The sequence below is a fragment of the Tyto alba genome, unplaced genomic scaffold (genome assembly GCF_018691265.1).
Source record: "Tyto alba isolate M040663 unplaced genomic scaffold, T.alba_DEE_v4.0 Super-Scaffold_1, whole genome shotgun sequence".
Taxonomy (NCBI): Eukaryota; Metazoa; Chordata; class Aves; order Strigiformes; family Tytonidae; genus Tyto; species Tyto alba.
The window spans coordinates 11640393-11656535 of NW_024881261.1; the positions used below are offsets into that span (position 1 = coordinate 11640393).

Genomic DNA, 16143 nt, shown 5'->3' on the forward strand with positions numbered 1-16143 from the left:
ACCAGTTCTCCACTAACATTAGTGTCAAGCTCATTTGCAAAAACACTTTGCCAGATCTCCAGGAGTGATGTTTAGCACTCCCCTGGTAACTGCCTTCCAGCCTGACAGCCATGTGCTGCTCTCACAGCAGGTCTCTATGGGGTTTATACCTTGTGCTAAATCACTTCTCCCTTTTCTTAAGAACTTTCCTCATGGCACCATATGAAATGTGCAATTTAAGTCCAGATAGGTGAGATCCACCCCAATTCCTTCACAAATGGCTTCCAGCTTGCCTTACCCAAGAAAGATAAATGCGTTTGATAAACCCATTTAATCTCATGCCATTTTCCTCCCTCTCTTTTGCTAGCCTTTCCTTCACCATTTTCTCTGAAGCTTTCCATATACTATTAAGTTGAAACCTTCATGCCTGTTCTTGTTCAGATCAGTTCACTTCTTCTGTACAGGCTCGCTGTGCTCCTGTCCCTGACTGAGGGACCTGTTAAATACATTGGGCCAGTTCTTCCAGAGCTCTGGCATGCGGATTAGCCCGTTCCTCTGCCTTCAGTGCAGGAAGGAACCCTGAGATTTGCTTCTATCCTGGCCATGAACATTTCCATACCCCCATCCCATTAGCCTTCTCATCTGCAGCCACACGATTAACATCCTCAGTGAAAGTTAAGGCAAAGTATGAGTTCGGGTTTTGCACATACCCAATACACATTAACCTCTATCCGATGTAATCTCTTTTTCCTTCCCTGTTTCCTTCAGCCATATCCAACCAGGAAAAACATTTCCCATTTTTACTAATATTCTTTAAAAAAAAAACCTCTGACTCACTTTTGAGACATAGCTTTCACACCCAATTGGTTATTTTGCTTTTTAAAATGATTCCTTGTAATGATTGCTCATTCTCAGTATCATTTCTGAGGTTGAAATTCATTCAGCTGCAGTCTCTGCCTTCTAGTTTTGCCTGCACTGGGTTTTATTCCCAGTGAAGTTATGCTTAATTAACTAGAATTTTATCCCCAGTCCTGGATTCCCATCACAGTAAAGTTTAGACATGTATATCCCCCAGCTCCTAAGGAAAGCTGACAATATGGATTAGTTCCTGTTATTTATTTAAATACGCCCCTTGGAAATCTGAAGCTGTATCCTTGATCACACCTGTCTTGATCACAGGGATATAATATTTTAAGTAGGGTTGTGTTTATCATTTAAAAACCTGAAGCATCTCAAGTCTCCCAGGAAAAACTTGACCAAAGTGGATTTTCCTGATAATTTTAGGGCAAAAATAAGCAACACAGTGGAAGAGCAGAAGTAGATTAGTTGCTCTCTTTAGAAATAATTATTTTACCTTAAAAATATAACTATGTAAGTCACCTTTTCTGGTAAACACCAAAAAGGTATTTTACCTCAAAAGGGCTGGAAGACTCGGGCCAAGGCCTTCTCCTGGCCAGTGAGGTCTAGAGGTTTACCTGCCTCTCTTCATCCTATCTTACATCTGCTTTTTTCTCTGTTTCTCTCCTCTCACTCTTCCTCTTCAGTCCCTCCTGGCTTCCCTCCCCGCTGACACACTGTCCCAGAGTCCTAGCACTGGACTGAAGTCAGAGAAGTGTCGGTGTACAAGGGCTTCATGTTTTCAGCTCTCTTGCTGCAAGGCACAGAGGTTTGGCACCCACTGCATCCCTCAGCACAGCCGGCTGAGCCAGCCAAAAAGCGTAACATCTTAGAAATGTATTTCTGATCTCTCGGCAGGTGTCTGCACGTATATCCAGGCTCCTTAGCAGGCTTGGACCACCTGGTCTGGAGGGAGTCAGTGCTGCAGCACCTTCACTGTAGCGAGGGCTCGGCTAGTGGGAGAGTAGCAGCCTGGCTGCCATGCTGATGTAAGCAAAAACACCTCTGGTCCTCACCAGTTCTTGTACAGTGTGTCCTGGGGTATCAGGGTTTCAGGGTCTCTAGAGATGTTCCCTGCTGGGGAAGGTGACTGTAGTCTTCCCGCGTGCGTACGGCCAGCGGGCTGGAGGGAGTGTGCTGGAGATGGGGGCTGCAGTGGCGATGCTCAGCCCAGGGGGCACATCACACCACACCTTGCCCTCCAGGTCGCTGGCTGCCGTGGACTCGGCCACACTGTGCCATGGCAAGCTGGACTGCAGCCTCCGGCACGAGAGGTCCCACAGCAGCCCCTTGGCGGTGCGCACGGAGCGCCCGGGGGAAGGAGCAGCGCTTAGGAATGGTGGGTGCTGCTCCCAGCCAGGCACCTCCCGAGCGCTGCCCGGGCTGTGCTGACCCTCTGGGTGGGCCGAGCGCTTCCCCCAATCTCTGCACCCCCCAAGGAGCTGGCCTGGCACAGGAGTGGGCGAGGTGTGTCCTTGCGTTGGGGCATGAGCCACAGAGTCAGCACTTCGGGCCCGAGTTCCCACCTCTGACGCCGACTTACTGCATGACCTAAGGCGAGTCACTTAGCTGCTTTCCTTTCCTGACTCTGCTAAATGCCAGGCATAATAAGTAACTTTGTGTGAGTGCTATGAAGCTTTGAAATCTTTAGATGAAAAGGTGCTGTATAATTGCAAAGCATTTTTAATAATGCTAATCATTTGCTCCACTCTGCATTGCCCATCAGTCTCAGGCTGGAGCTCTGCAGCAGCCACCAATGTGCAGTCAGCAAGCATCAAGCTTTGCTGAAGTGGAGGATTTTCCTGAGTTCATTTCCATTTTGACCTCATGCTGGTCCAAACAGGAGTCTGAGCTCATCCCATGACCTGACAAAAAGCTGCAAACTCAGAACAGTGCCTGGCCCTTGCAACCAGGGGCTTTCTGGAAAGCAGGGGTATTTAAGGGAAGGGATTTAAACAGCTGTGTTGACAACAGAGACAATAGGGATCTGATTCAAGCTGAGGGGGCTACGTGAAAGGCGGCACGAAGCTGAAGCTAAAGCAACAGTGAAGAGGAAAGAGAAGGAAGAAAGGAAGACTGCTTGGGCTGAAATGCTCCTGGTTTGGAAGCAGCCACAGCCACGTGTCCCAGGAGGTGCCTGTCTGGCACCAGCCTCCTCTGCATCCCAGAGAGGGCTTTATACTTTTAAATGCACTCTGCCAGGGGTGCAGGGGCCTGCTGGGGCAGAGAGTTTGAGTGTGAACATTAATCTGGAGGACTACAAAGGGAGCACTTCGATGAAGCACTGCAGCTAGAAAGAGATGAGGTTATTTTCCTTAGCTGGGCCTGCAGAGCTGATGTTTAACCACAGTGTTATTTTTATTTCACTCACTAACATGTCAGTAGCTAGGGATGCCTGCAGCTTGCTGCAGTCCAATGCCTCCTCTTCCAAACAGAAGAGACTCTGTGCACTGCTGGCAACTCCTGTGATTTTATCACAACTTTTATGCTTTGGGGCATACATCCTAAAATCCCAGCTCCTTGAAACGAGGGAATTGTAACGTTCATTTATAAACAGAGTATGTCCCTAGCCCTTAAGGCTCTGGATGAAAGATTTGAAAACATGAAACTAATGCAACCTAAATGCTCAAAAAACTTAGAGGTAAATAAAGAGATCCAAAAGTTTGTGGGCTAATAATAAAAAAATGTTAGGAAAAGAAATAGTTGGCAAACAACTTCTTGGGAAACGGGGCAGGGCTTGGGCTGAGTCCTGGCTTTTCGGGACTTGGGGTTGCCAATATGCCTTTGAACTTTGCAGCCATTCATAAATCCTTACATAACAACAGCAACCACAATGCACTGGAGCTCCAGAAATGCTGACATGAGGAAAGTGGTGGGAAAAGATTATTTTAGCAACCTATGACAACTCACCTTGAAGCATTCATCTTTAAAGATGGAAGACCTGAAGCCTCAACAATCCCTATTCCCTTAGAAAGGAGTGTCTTTTTGCTCCAGGAACTCATTTTGCACTGTAGTAAACCTCTTGTAGGTAAATAGGAATTCAAAGGCTCCACAAGATCATAGAAGGTCACTGAAAGAGGTTGAATGCATGTCTTGGTCCCTTGCATTTCAGGAAAATGATTCTCCATCGTTCCAGTGGGTGGTCTTTGCTGAAAGCCTTCAGGACTGAATAAGAGCAGATGTGAGCTTCAAAAACCTCATAAGCACTGCTCTGCTTTATACCATCTGCATCTTCAGGCATGTTCACACAGTCACAAGTAATCAAAATACCACAGCAGCGCTAGTTATCGTGTATCAGCTGACCCACGCTAACTCCCAGTGCACGCACGCACCTCCCCTGCTCCTTCTGAGCTAACATCCACTTGCTTAGACCACCTGCACAGTGGTTTAAGCAAACATAATTTACTTCCCACTTTGCTTGGCTGGCAAGAAGTAATTCATGAAAGTGAGTTCATGCCATTCCAGGCCATGGTGTGAACATGCCCTGAGTGCAGGGAGAGGGAGCTGAATGTACCCAAACCATATTTGTGATGGGTTTCTTTCACTTCAGTTTTAGTTCTCACTTTAGTGGGCTGGCAGACCCCAGCGCTTTCTCACACTGCTAGGCACTACTTGCATCTGATGCTGTTTTAAACAGGTATTTAACTTACCTTAAGGCTCAGGTAGGCCTCAATTCAACTAGAGTCTCACTGCTGGTTTTGGGATCAGCCCCCACAGAGTGCGTTTGGGAAGAGACATGCTGGTGGCTGACTAGCAGCAGCTTATGAATCAGCGCATGCCCTTGCAGGAAGAGAAAAGTAGAGGAGCAGGTAACACACAGCCTATGAACGTGCAGTCAAAGGGACACCAGCTTGCTGCTGGGAAATACCCATGAACACGGTCCTACCAATTTATTTCAGACCTCTTGGGTCCATTTCATACACAGCCTGGCATCAGTCACACAGAGCACTGCCAGGTCTCTGTGTGCCCCTGCAGCAGCTGAGCTTCCTTCTGTGCCTGGCACAGGAGGGGAATGTCCAATGGCAAACCCCTACCCTGCCTCACTAAAATACCTCTCGTCCCCCATCCTCACCCCCAGCCAGCCTAATTTGTGAGAGAAAAGGAAGGAGAAGGCTTCTGAAATCATTTACAGCATCCTGGATGCCTTGCTGATCTCTTGGCAGACTAATATCTAGCACATCCTGCCTAATTGAGTTAATCTTTTCCAATTGCAATCAGATGGAAATAACCTCTGGAATAGCCCAGTCAGAGCAGTGCTGATCCCCATTAGCATCAGGACAGACCTGGGCTGCTTTTCCTCTTGGTCTTAGTGTAGTTTCTTTTTACTCAGCCGCATCTGTTATGAGCACACCTGTTTAGGGTCTGTCTTGTCTCCACAGACCCTGCACTTTGTGGCAAGGACACCTCAGGGAACACCCACAACAGTGCCTGTGTGTGTCTCTGGGCATCCAGTGGCTCAGCAAGCTCGCCACCACAGCTCATGCCTACAGATAGAGTGTGATGGGAAGTAATAGTGACCTGGGTAAATAAGGAGGTTAGAAACTCAACTTGGGCACACACTAAATCAATATTACTTGTGATTGTAATGTTGGCAAAGTACGTCCGATTGCCAGCTACTTAATGCTAAAGTCCATCCAAGGCAGCACAAGTCTTGCTCATGCACACACATGCATGCACGCACGCTGCCCTCCAACGTGCCCACAGCCCCGGGACCTTTACAAAGCGCTAATAGCACTGCTGTGAAACTGGTTTTAACATCTCAGCAGCGGTACAAACAGACAAATTTACCCTAGTTCCCCACCACAGGTGTGCAAAACACAGTGTGGCTACGCCCCCTGAGCTCAAGGTGAAAGTTTGCTGCCAAGAACACGTTGCTATCTGCCAAAGATAAACTAGCTGCAATGCAAACAGCCCAGCCCAAAAAGAAACCCACAAACAAAACGGGCTTCCTGTGTCCCCTAAAGACATCAAGACGGTGTTTAAGGAAGGTGCAACTAATATGCATGTCCCCAAACAAGGCTCAGGAATAAGAGAAGGACAGCTTATGAGCAGGAACCTTCATTTCTGAGGCACTGGGAAGAAATCAGACTGAAGAAGCTACCTCCCGACTCAGGGCTGTGCTGCTGATACTTACTGTCTTACCTTGAGGAATATTGGCTAAGACTCCACCTGGCAATTATTTAAACGTTTAATAGGCTGGATTCAGCCTGCCCAACACAGCTTTCTAGTTCACTAAAAGCTTTTGGACATGCCCACTCATTCAGATCTGACCTAGTTAATTAAAATTTGACGTATCCTCCTATTTCAGTTTAAATGAAGTTACTTCAGGTACCTGAACACCGCTCCCAACAGACAGCCCTTTAACCAGAATAAGTCTGATGTGAACTGAAAGGAGAGGGCTCACTGGCTTTAATCACCTTGGGTATCCAATTAGAAAGCTCATCCTGTAGTAGTAGGCTGATGCAACTGTGTGCAGATGAGCCCTAAGAATACCATCTTTGCAGCCTCAGAGAGGGATACTGGTGGCCCTGCCACTCCCCTGCCCGTTCCCAAGCCCCCGGGACTCCCAGCAGGGTCCCCCTGACCCGCATGCTGGCAGTAAAAGGGGACAGCTAGGAAGGAAGAGCTGGAAACTACCTCTGCTTCTTTCACTTCAGCATCTGGGGAGTCGTGTTTCCATGGTGCTGTGAATATATTAGGTTAGTACCAGTGTGTTTCATAAAGATTGGGGCCAGATTGCCAGTGCTGTAACGTGCCGTAGCTCCGCTGAACGCAGAATTGGTATGACATGCCAGGGGAGGTGGAGGGGATTCCTGGCCACCAGGTCAGTAAGGCCAGCTTGGGCCCTGCAATGAGAAGGCTGATCCTTATGGATATTTATTTTGTGAAAGGGAAAAGGATATTTTTTGATTAATTGCTGCCTTACTCAGTTCCACTAGGATGTTGCAGGAAGGATCCCCGGTCCTTGTCCAGTTCCTCTCTTCTCCGTAGCGGGGGAACTTTTCCTCCACAAATACATACAGCATACTCCCATGGCTTCGTGTTGCACCATTGCATCCTCATTGCACATGAGGAGTGCCCAACACATTGACACAGATAAGCAGAGGTTGGCACAGCCAGATGAAGAAAAGTAAGCAAAGGCGAGCCTGTTCTCTGGGGCTGCCCTCGCTGCCACCTGCACAAACACGGCAGCGTCCCAGGCTGCAGCAGCGCGGGAAAGCGCGCGGAGGGAGGCTGCTTTGTGCGACGCTGGCGTGTGCTGCAGCGAGCTGCCAATCCGCCCGGCCCCGCTCGCGTCAGGGCAGCGTGTGCACCGGCTGAGCCCCACAGCGGCCCGACCCAGAGCAGGCAGCACCGTCCCCGGCCCCCCACACCCCGCCGTCCTCCCTCCCGCTCAGCTTCCCGGGGAAGGCTCCTCTTTTCAGACAGCCTTGACCTGGTCTGCTCTGCCAGTCAGGCAGGACGGCGGGGTTACGGCCTGGCTGTCCACGTGAGGTTGGTCACAGCCTTGCGTCAAAAGACCAAGCTGGTATTTGGGTGCGGGCTGGTGTTCGCTTGTAAAGTCTTTCCCACGTGAGTTCCCCTTTCCACCAAGAAAATTAAGCGTGACAAAATCTGGACTGGAAACTCATTATGTTCTGAACACCACAGTTTGGATTTTTCTTTTGTTACAGAGATATGATGCCAAGTTAGCACTTACAAAATTGATTTGCCTGAGTTCTAGAGCAAGAGATTCATAGTTGTGATGAGATGGTATCAAAAACACACAGATGAAGGTTTCAGTACATCTAGGACAGAAGAACCGAAACCATTTGTGCTTAAAATACATTACATGTGTGCCTCAGCTGCAAAACAGTTACTTAAAAGATGCTAAAGCACCAATTTAACAAACTGGGGATTCAGAAAACCTGAGTGCCAGCCTTTTTGACCACGACCCATTCCCTGGCCGTTCAGTGGGGCAAACAGACCTAGTTCCCTCCCTCAGTGGGTGGTGGGAGCCATAGCTCATGCTTTGTTGGCCTTGCACATGGACTGGACATTGCCTTGTCTCAGTTTTCCTCCTAGTGTTTTCCACTGAGCAAATTCATCAAAGCTGGAGGTGAAGTTTCCCCGTGGCTTTTGTCTTCATCGCATTCTTTAAATATTTAGTACAAGCACATCTTTATGTCACCCTGACTGAGGTTGAGTATTTCCTCCCAGGAGCTCCCGTTGCTGGCGATGGAGGTGAGCCAGGGAGAAGGCCAGGGAGTGGCAAAAGCCTCTGTGGAGCTGGGAGGGCGGCACCGGGGAGGACAGTCTGCTGAAAAGAAGAAAAATCAGCAAAGGCAGAGGGAGAGTGCAAGGGAAATGGGGTAAACAGGCAAACAGAGGGACTTAGTTTGAGATGAGGTGGAGAAGGTACGTGGCTGGGGATGATTTCCTATGGCGCTTTCAGAAGGATGAGAAGACAACCTGGATGAAGATGGAGAAAAGCCAGTGGGGACAGACAGGTTGCCCAGCTCATTCAGAAATAAAGAGAAAAGGGGAAGTGAGGACATATCTAGAGGGACAGGAGTGGGTAATAACAATTAGTAGTAATTACAGAGTGAACCACTGAGATGTGTTCATTTCAGCACCAGACAACAGCCATCACTTGCAATCTGTACAGCAGGACCTACCTGGTAATAATCACAACTCCTAGAAATTACATTTGAAAGCAAACATTTTGGCCTCCTGCTTTCTTCTTACCCCCAAAAACATATTCTATTAATTTTGATCTTTATTAGATCTCCTGGGAATCTAGAAGTCCATTGTTGCTGGGACAATTGCCCACCAGTGTATATGCTTTATAATTCTCTTTATTAAAATCTTTCTTTTTAAGAAACACAAATTGAAACACTTTGCAATCAGTTACACAGATCAGTTAATATTGGTGACAGTTCCTACATAATTAAACAAGAGCTAACAAATTCCAACTGTTTACAAGCCAAAACTTAAATTAACAAGATTATATAAGCTCAATAAATAGTACATCTGGTCCAGTTCAAGTAAAATTCAACAAATCACAGCCTTAATCCTTAGAGAATAGAAAAACCCTGAATATAACCAGCCTAACACTAATTTAGTGTTAAAGCCAATATGAAACTTTGTCTAATCTTATGGGGCAAATGTTTAATTATTTTATTTTTTACTTCAGAAAAAGTAAGTTGCAGATTGACATTAAAGACTACTTGAGATCAATACAGATTTCACAAAGATGAAAAACATAGGCCCTATTAAAAAAGTGCAATCTTTGGTTGAGATGTGTTGAAATGGTTTGTATATATTAAGGAAGATCTTTTTAAAATATCAATATTTGTTTGGCTAGACCTGAGCCTGCTTTGTGCTATATATATATATATATATATGTATTAATAAACAGCGTGGATTATAGTGATGATGAATTATGCCAGCTAAAAAAAGTCAAGATTTTAAACATAATAAACTAAAAGAAACAACACATTTTTACACAAGCTGAGAAAGTTAAGTGGCTGCCTACAGTGCCCTTCTTCCTCAGCAGAATAGGTAGTAGAGAGAAGTTGAGGAGTTGAGTGCCTGTCAGCATTGCATGATGGCCTGTTGGAGAGGGAAGGAGATTATCTCTGACTTCTCAAAGTGCATCAGGCTGAAAACTGATCACAGGGATCATTAGGAGATAGTTGAGATTTGGGATTGCTTTTAACTGCTTTCAAATGTTGAGTTTTAGGGGGAGAAAGGACCTTCTCAGAAGGGGAATTGCCCATCTGGCCATACCTATGATTTTGCAGCTTGCTGTTGTGTCAGGACAGAGCCCAAAAGGATGGGATGTCCAAACCACCTCTACAAAAGTCTGGGTCTCATCACATCTGCAGGGCTGGGCACTGCATGTGCACGACTCAGCTGAGTCATCTGCCTCCAGAAGAGGAAACTACATAGGGCAGAGATGCCATCTGCAGCCTCCTCCTTCCTCAGTGGCAGGCAAGGGCCTGTACCCATGACCCAAACAAGGTGTCTGGAGCCAGGACAGTTCCTGGTGAGCCTCAGTCAAGACTCCAGCTTTTGAGGCCCTGGATGGACACCAAAACTTAAGCTATCGGAGACTGAAGGATACCAAAGCCCACTCTCTCAGGAAGGGATTTTGCATGCCAATACAACTGGCCAGGAAAGAAAAAAAAAAAAAAAAAAAAAAAAAGAGGTTAAATGTGAAAGCTGTGAATAATGGGAGTGAACCTGGTTCAGAACCAGAGGAGGGGGAAAGTAGTTTGAATCATCTCCTGCAAATCCAAACATAAGCCCCTGGGTAAACGCTCATTTTAATTATTCTTCTGCTGCCAGTCAAAATCTTATGGTTACCTACTGCTTTCCCTGCCTGCCTGTATCCACCTGTTGTCTGTTTTCAGAAAGTCTGATTTAAAGCTCTTTGGCCTGGGAAAGTCTTTGTTGTGGATTTGTGCCGTGCCTATAATAAAGGCAGTGGACCTGTAGCTTCTACTGCAATACAAATAAAGAATAATAACAGTGATACTTTCCTCATTTGAGGTTACCTGGGGATAAAGTTGCTGGAGGCATATGACTTTGATATAAAGTCAGCTATGTCTCACATCCAATTAAGCTTAACCACATGGTCTAACAAGCTCCCATTAGGTTGGTGAGAGCCCCAGTTTGATAGCAGGGTTAGCTTCAAAGATTCAATGCTTGCATTTGTAGTGATTTCCTTCCCTTGTGCTCAGATTGTGCTGAAGGGCATGAAGGGAACTTCATATTCAGATGATACATGACCAGCTTGAGAGCTGTGCTTTAGAAGACAATTGCACAATCTTTACTGCTATTTTCATAATCTTACAGCTTGCAATTCAAGCTCTTGCCCTAACAGTCCTGTGCTCAAATTTCACTGAATGTGAAAAACAAACAGTCAAAGAAAAACCCAACCCTTGAAGGAAAAATACCTGGTTTGCAATATTATTACTTTTTTTTTTTTTTTCCATAGGGAAAAACAACAACAAAGAAAAGCTGTTTTAAATGACAGATGGACCCAAGTCTTAACATACTTCAAGTCTGGACAAAGGAGGATTTAGGCTGCAATGTTTTTCATTTCCCCTTGTCTTTTTGAATAGGGCACATCTAAATCTGGGATGCAAAGAATCTCTCAACTTGGAAGAAGCAGGAATGCCAAATATGAAATCTGAACCCACCTCTGGTAAAAACGAGTGGAAAGCACAGGCCATGAAATGGAACAGGGCTCCAGGCAACAACACCAGGCACCTCTGAGACACACTGCCTGGCTACAGGGTACTTCAGAGAACGGACATGACAGCTGGGACAAGACATAATGGAACGAATACTTTGGTGGAAGCAGCTTTGGCAATTTAGCCACTTTGCAATATTTTGCGACATCCATGTCATTCTTAGGGATGGCTAGAACCTGCTGCGAAACTATTTCCTCTGCACAGCATCTTAACAGGACATCCAGCACCAGCAATTTTTACAGAACATACTGTGATAAATATTAGGGTCAGGCAAAGAATGAAAATATGTCTGCAAAGCCCCATCCATCTAGATTGCGTGGGGCATTTTATAAAAGCATAACTCTGGGATCAATTCTGGCAATGGTCTGCATACGTATTCACTTTACTACACAAAGCCCTATTGAAATGAACCAGAAACTTGTACAGTGCATTTCAAAGGGACTTTGCAAAATACTAAGAAACAACTGTGCAAAAACAATAGCTCATAATTATGCCAGAGCTGCTGGTGCATCCTGTGTTCTCAGTGCAGCACTATGTGAGCCATCAGTTGTTGTATTCTCCTTTAAAAATTCAGGGAAATAAAATACAAAAACAATATTAAAACTCTGGCATCTTTCCATGAAAACCAGGAAAATTCAACATTGCCAAGCTGAGGAAAAGCAAGCTTGAAGGAAAACAAAAAGACCTCAAAAGCAACGGTCTTGAATAAAATGTCTAAAGGAGACATGGTCCGAACATGTGGCACTTTAAAAAACCTCTCGTGAGAGTTTCAAGTCTGTAAGACAAAGTTTGGCACCCTTTAGAATTATCAAAAAGAAGAGTTTCAAACACAACGATACCTGGAGAACATCCTGATCACACCATGGAAAATGCTGAAAACCAGAGCAGGTTAGCTGTCAGCACGTGTATTCAAATTGCTCTTGCTGTGCTGGGTTCAGGCTCTAAGGTCCCTGGGGCAGACTGTGGCTCCCTCTGCATTCATACAACACAGTCAGCGTACAGTCAGTGCTTAACAACACAAATATTTTATCATTTCACCAAGCTCTAAGACACATGTGGAGGTGGATGCTGATGGGGTTTATATTATGCCATCTACTGACTAGTTTTAGCACAATGGCCTTAGATGTCCTATGCAAATCCTACTTCTCACTGGGGCAATAAGTGAAATGGCTGAAGATATTTGAAGCAACATTAAAGCCTATTTATAGTCATATCTCCTTTCCTTCCAGCGTCCACTGGAGGATGCTGAGTGCTTCTAAATACTCCGCCTGACCTGATGTGTCACATCAGAATTAAAACCTTTAGAATCCCTGAGAATTCTGATTTAATCTAGGAAACCACTCCCAGCATGCAGAGTGTGAGAAAGAATTGCTCCACTTCTTACAGATATGCCAGCATTGCTTCACCGTGGGAAACAGTTTCAGGCATTTTGGTTTTTAATGGCACTCTGGGTATAGATGCATGGAACATGCTCTTTATTTCCCCTCCTCTGTACAGTGCAAATTGACAGTTATATCATAGAAATTAAAAAAAAAAAAAAAAAAGTATCAGCATTCACTCATTATATTTCTTCCAGTCCATCCACATCATAGTTTTTTCTTTGCAAAGTGAGGAACAATGCCAGTGTCATCCTGAGACAGATGGCTGCCTTCTTCATTCATTTTCAGGCTCTCTTCTGCAAGCTGGGATAGATACTTCTGCAATCATATCAAAAACAAAGCATCGTTACCAGAACTGAAAATATTAAACCTGGGATGCATTATGTCTTTTCAGAGCTCTCACACTCTCCCAGCATCTCAAAAGGGAAGGAAGTACAAAGAAGCCCTATTTTGGTGAAAAGTCAAGCCAGAAACTATAGCTGTGTCAGGAAGAGTACACGAGCACATGGAGAACCTCAAAAGTTCAGTGATTTACTCTGTGCCACAGGGGAAACTGGTGACAGAACCAGGAGCACCATGACTCCCCATCAGTCTGTGTAACTAGACCTCACATTTTCTCCTTGCAAACTCTCTACTGCTATATGCTACAGGGCATGAACTAACTCCACTGATTCAACTGAATTATGCTAGTATAAGACTGATGTGTCAGAAAATAGATGCAGTTTCTGAGTCACAATTTAAAGCATATATAGTACATTTTCAGCATGTCCAGTTCAGAGATATACTTTTGCACAAGAACGTTTGTTTTAAGGGAATAATCAAACTCAGAAATAATTAACACAATTTAGCAGTCTGGTTAGAATATTTACATTTATTGTGTTTCTCTAAGATAAAGCCTTTCAGTGCCTTAAGTACTCGGTGTGATCTAAAAATACAGACATGGCCAGTGAGGCTTTCAGCCTTTTGGCAGTGATCTTAGTTGGCAGACCTGCATGCAAAATGGATGATGAACTGGTATGGGTCTGAAAATGGTGCTCAAAGTATTTATTCAAAGTCAACAGACCTAGAAATGGATGGAAAGAAACTTCTTCACCAGTAGCTAGTATAGAGACACATGGGAAATTCCTATGTAATAATTATAGAATCATAAAAAAACAGGTTTGAAAGGGACTTGAAGGATCACATGGTCCAACCTTTCTGCCCAAAGCCTGGTCTAGACAAGATGGCCCAACACTTTGTCCAGCTGAATCTTAAAAGTGTCCAATCTAGGGGAATCCACCACTTACATGGGGAGATTATTTCAGTGGCTGATTATTCTCATTGTGAAAAATTTTCTTCATGTCCAACTGGAATCTCCCCAGGAGTAACTTGTACCTATTACCCCATGTCTTTTCCATGTGACTCCTTGTAAAAAGGGAGTCTCCATCTTCTTTAGAGCCAGCTCTTAAATACTGGAACATGATGATAAAGTGTACCCTAAGCCTTCTCTTCTCAAGGCTGAAGAAACCCAATTCTCTCGGCCTTTCCTCATGGCAGGCTCCCTAGTCCCCTGATCATCTTGTGGCCCTCCTCTGCACGCTCTCCAGCCTGTCCACATCTTTTTTGTATAGCGCGGACCAAAACTGAACACAGTGTTCCAGGTGTGGCCTGACAAACACTGAGCAGAGTGGGATAATGACTTCTCTCTCTCTGCTGGTGAAGCCCTTGTTGATGCAACCCAGCATCCTGTTGGTTTTCTCTGATGCTGCAGCTCACTCATAGTGAGCTTGTTGTCCACTGGGATCTTCAGGTCCCTCTCCAGAGCTGCTCCCCAGCCAGGTAGATCCCATTCTGTGCTGTACTCCTGGACTATGTTTTCCCAGGTACAAGACCTTGAGCTTGTCCTTGTTGAACTTCATAAGGCTCTTGTTAGCCGACTCTTCCAGCCTATCCAGGTCTTCCTGCAGAACAGCTCTCCCTTCCAAAGTGCCCCCATCCTCACTCAGGTTGGTATCATCTGCAAACTTCACCAGGGTACACTTGATCCCATCATCCAGATCATTTATGAAGATATTAAACAGTGTTGGGCCCAATATCGATCCCCAGGGGACCCCACTTGTGACAGGCTGCCAGTTTGAAAAAGAGCTATTTCCTACCACCCTTTGGGTGCAGCCTGGCAGCCAGTTCCCCACGCCCCCCACAGAGCACTTGTCTAGACTGTAACGCACCAGTTTCTCTTGGAGGAGGCTGTGGGGAACCATATCGAAAGGCTTGGAGAAATCCAGGTAGACAATGTCCACCGCTCACCCCACATCAACCAAGCAGGTTACTTTGTCGTAGAACGTGATTGGGCTTGTCAAGCACAATTTTCCCTTGGTGAATCCATGCTGGCTTTTCCCAATCATGTGCTTCATTTGACTTCTGATAGTCCCCAGGAGGATTTGTTCTGTAACTTTCCCAGGGATTGGAGTTAGACTGATGGGCCTATAATTTCCTGGATCCTCCTTTAAGTCCTTCTTGTAGATGGGGGTGATGTTAGCCTTCTTCTAGGCTTCTGAGATGTCCCCCAATCTCCACCACTTCTCAAAGATTAAGGAGAGCAGCCTCACAAAGACGTCAGCCAGCTCTCTTAATACCCTTGGGTGAATAACATCAGGGCCCATTGATTTGTAGGGGCCAACCTCCCTTGTAATAATGTAGTAATGTAATAACGTAGAGATGTTCTTATTAATGACTTATACATACACCACATGCAAGAGTTTTCTGGCTGATTATTCATTCTGATTTGTTTTGAAAAGACCATCTCACATCACTGCAAAATTTTATCTACTTGCTGGACTCCCCTAGAGTACAGTTTACTTTTTGGCTTACATGGGGAAGAGGTAAAATGAGAAATGGATGCAAAAAAACTAAGGGCTGTGTTAGGACTGCCACGTTGTCTCACGCAAATACAAGTTTTGGATGTAAGAGGTACATCTCAAAGGGACTCAGTAATGGTAATGAATGGGCATACCTGTGGCAAAATTACGACTGCATTCTTGTTACTCTGAATATAGAGATTTGGCTTTGAAAATTACACAACTCTGAGTCTTGATCCCTGGGTACAAAATTCCATGTGGCAGAAAGCCAGAGTAAATGTTAAAGTAGTATACAAAGATATAGGGTCCATAAAGGCTGGGAAAAGTGATCTGTACACCGTGAACTGTAATAAATCACTAACACTTGTCATTCAATCAGATAAGCCATGCATTTTTTGTTTTTTAATGATTACCCACCAAAATAAGTCTGAGGTTTATCCACCACCTTTACCTGACATGGTCAGCTATCATGAGTACCACAAACACCAGTTTTGAAGTTCACAGACCAGACATTCAGATTAATTTATAACAAAATGACAGTCAAGGAAAAAGATATATTTCTTCATTTAAATACAAGTTTTGATGAATACTGCATAAAGCCAGTGGAAAACAGGATACAATGCTGCACTGAGTTGCCAAGGTAGCTTACACCAGATGAATCCGTCAGCTTTTTGTGGTAGTGGTGGGAGGGATGGCCAAATGATAGATTTTTTGGACATGGAAAATGCAGTGGATCTGTAAATACAAATATCACCTGGGAAAATCATTTATTAAGCTGAAGAGAATGGAAAATTACAAAAAGTCTGC

General features: G+C 45.0%; 1 protein-coding gene across 2 annotated transcripts in view; it reads right to left on the minus strand.

Moving 5' to 3' along the window:
• Nucleotides 1–8705: 8705 nt before the first annotated feature.
• The window catches only part of RBM20 (RNA binding motif protein 20), a 109734-nt gene continuing 102296 nt past the window's right edge, over nucleotides 8706–16143 (minus strand). For both annotated transcript variants that reach the window (XM_042791430.1, XM_042791425.1), the window contains exon 14: nucleotides 8706–12817. In XM_042791430.1, the coding sequence (XP_042647364.1) occupies nucleotides 12707–12817 (111 nt within the window). In that variant the 3' untranslated portion in view covers nucleotides 8706–12706. The remainder of the gene's footprint in view (nucleotides 12818–16143) is intronic.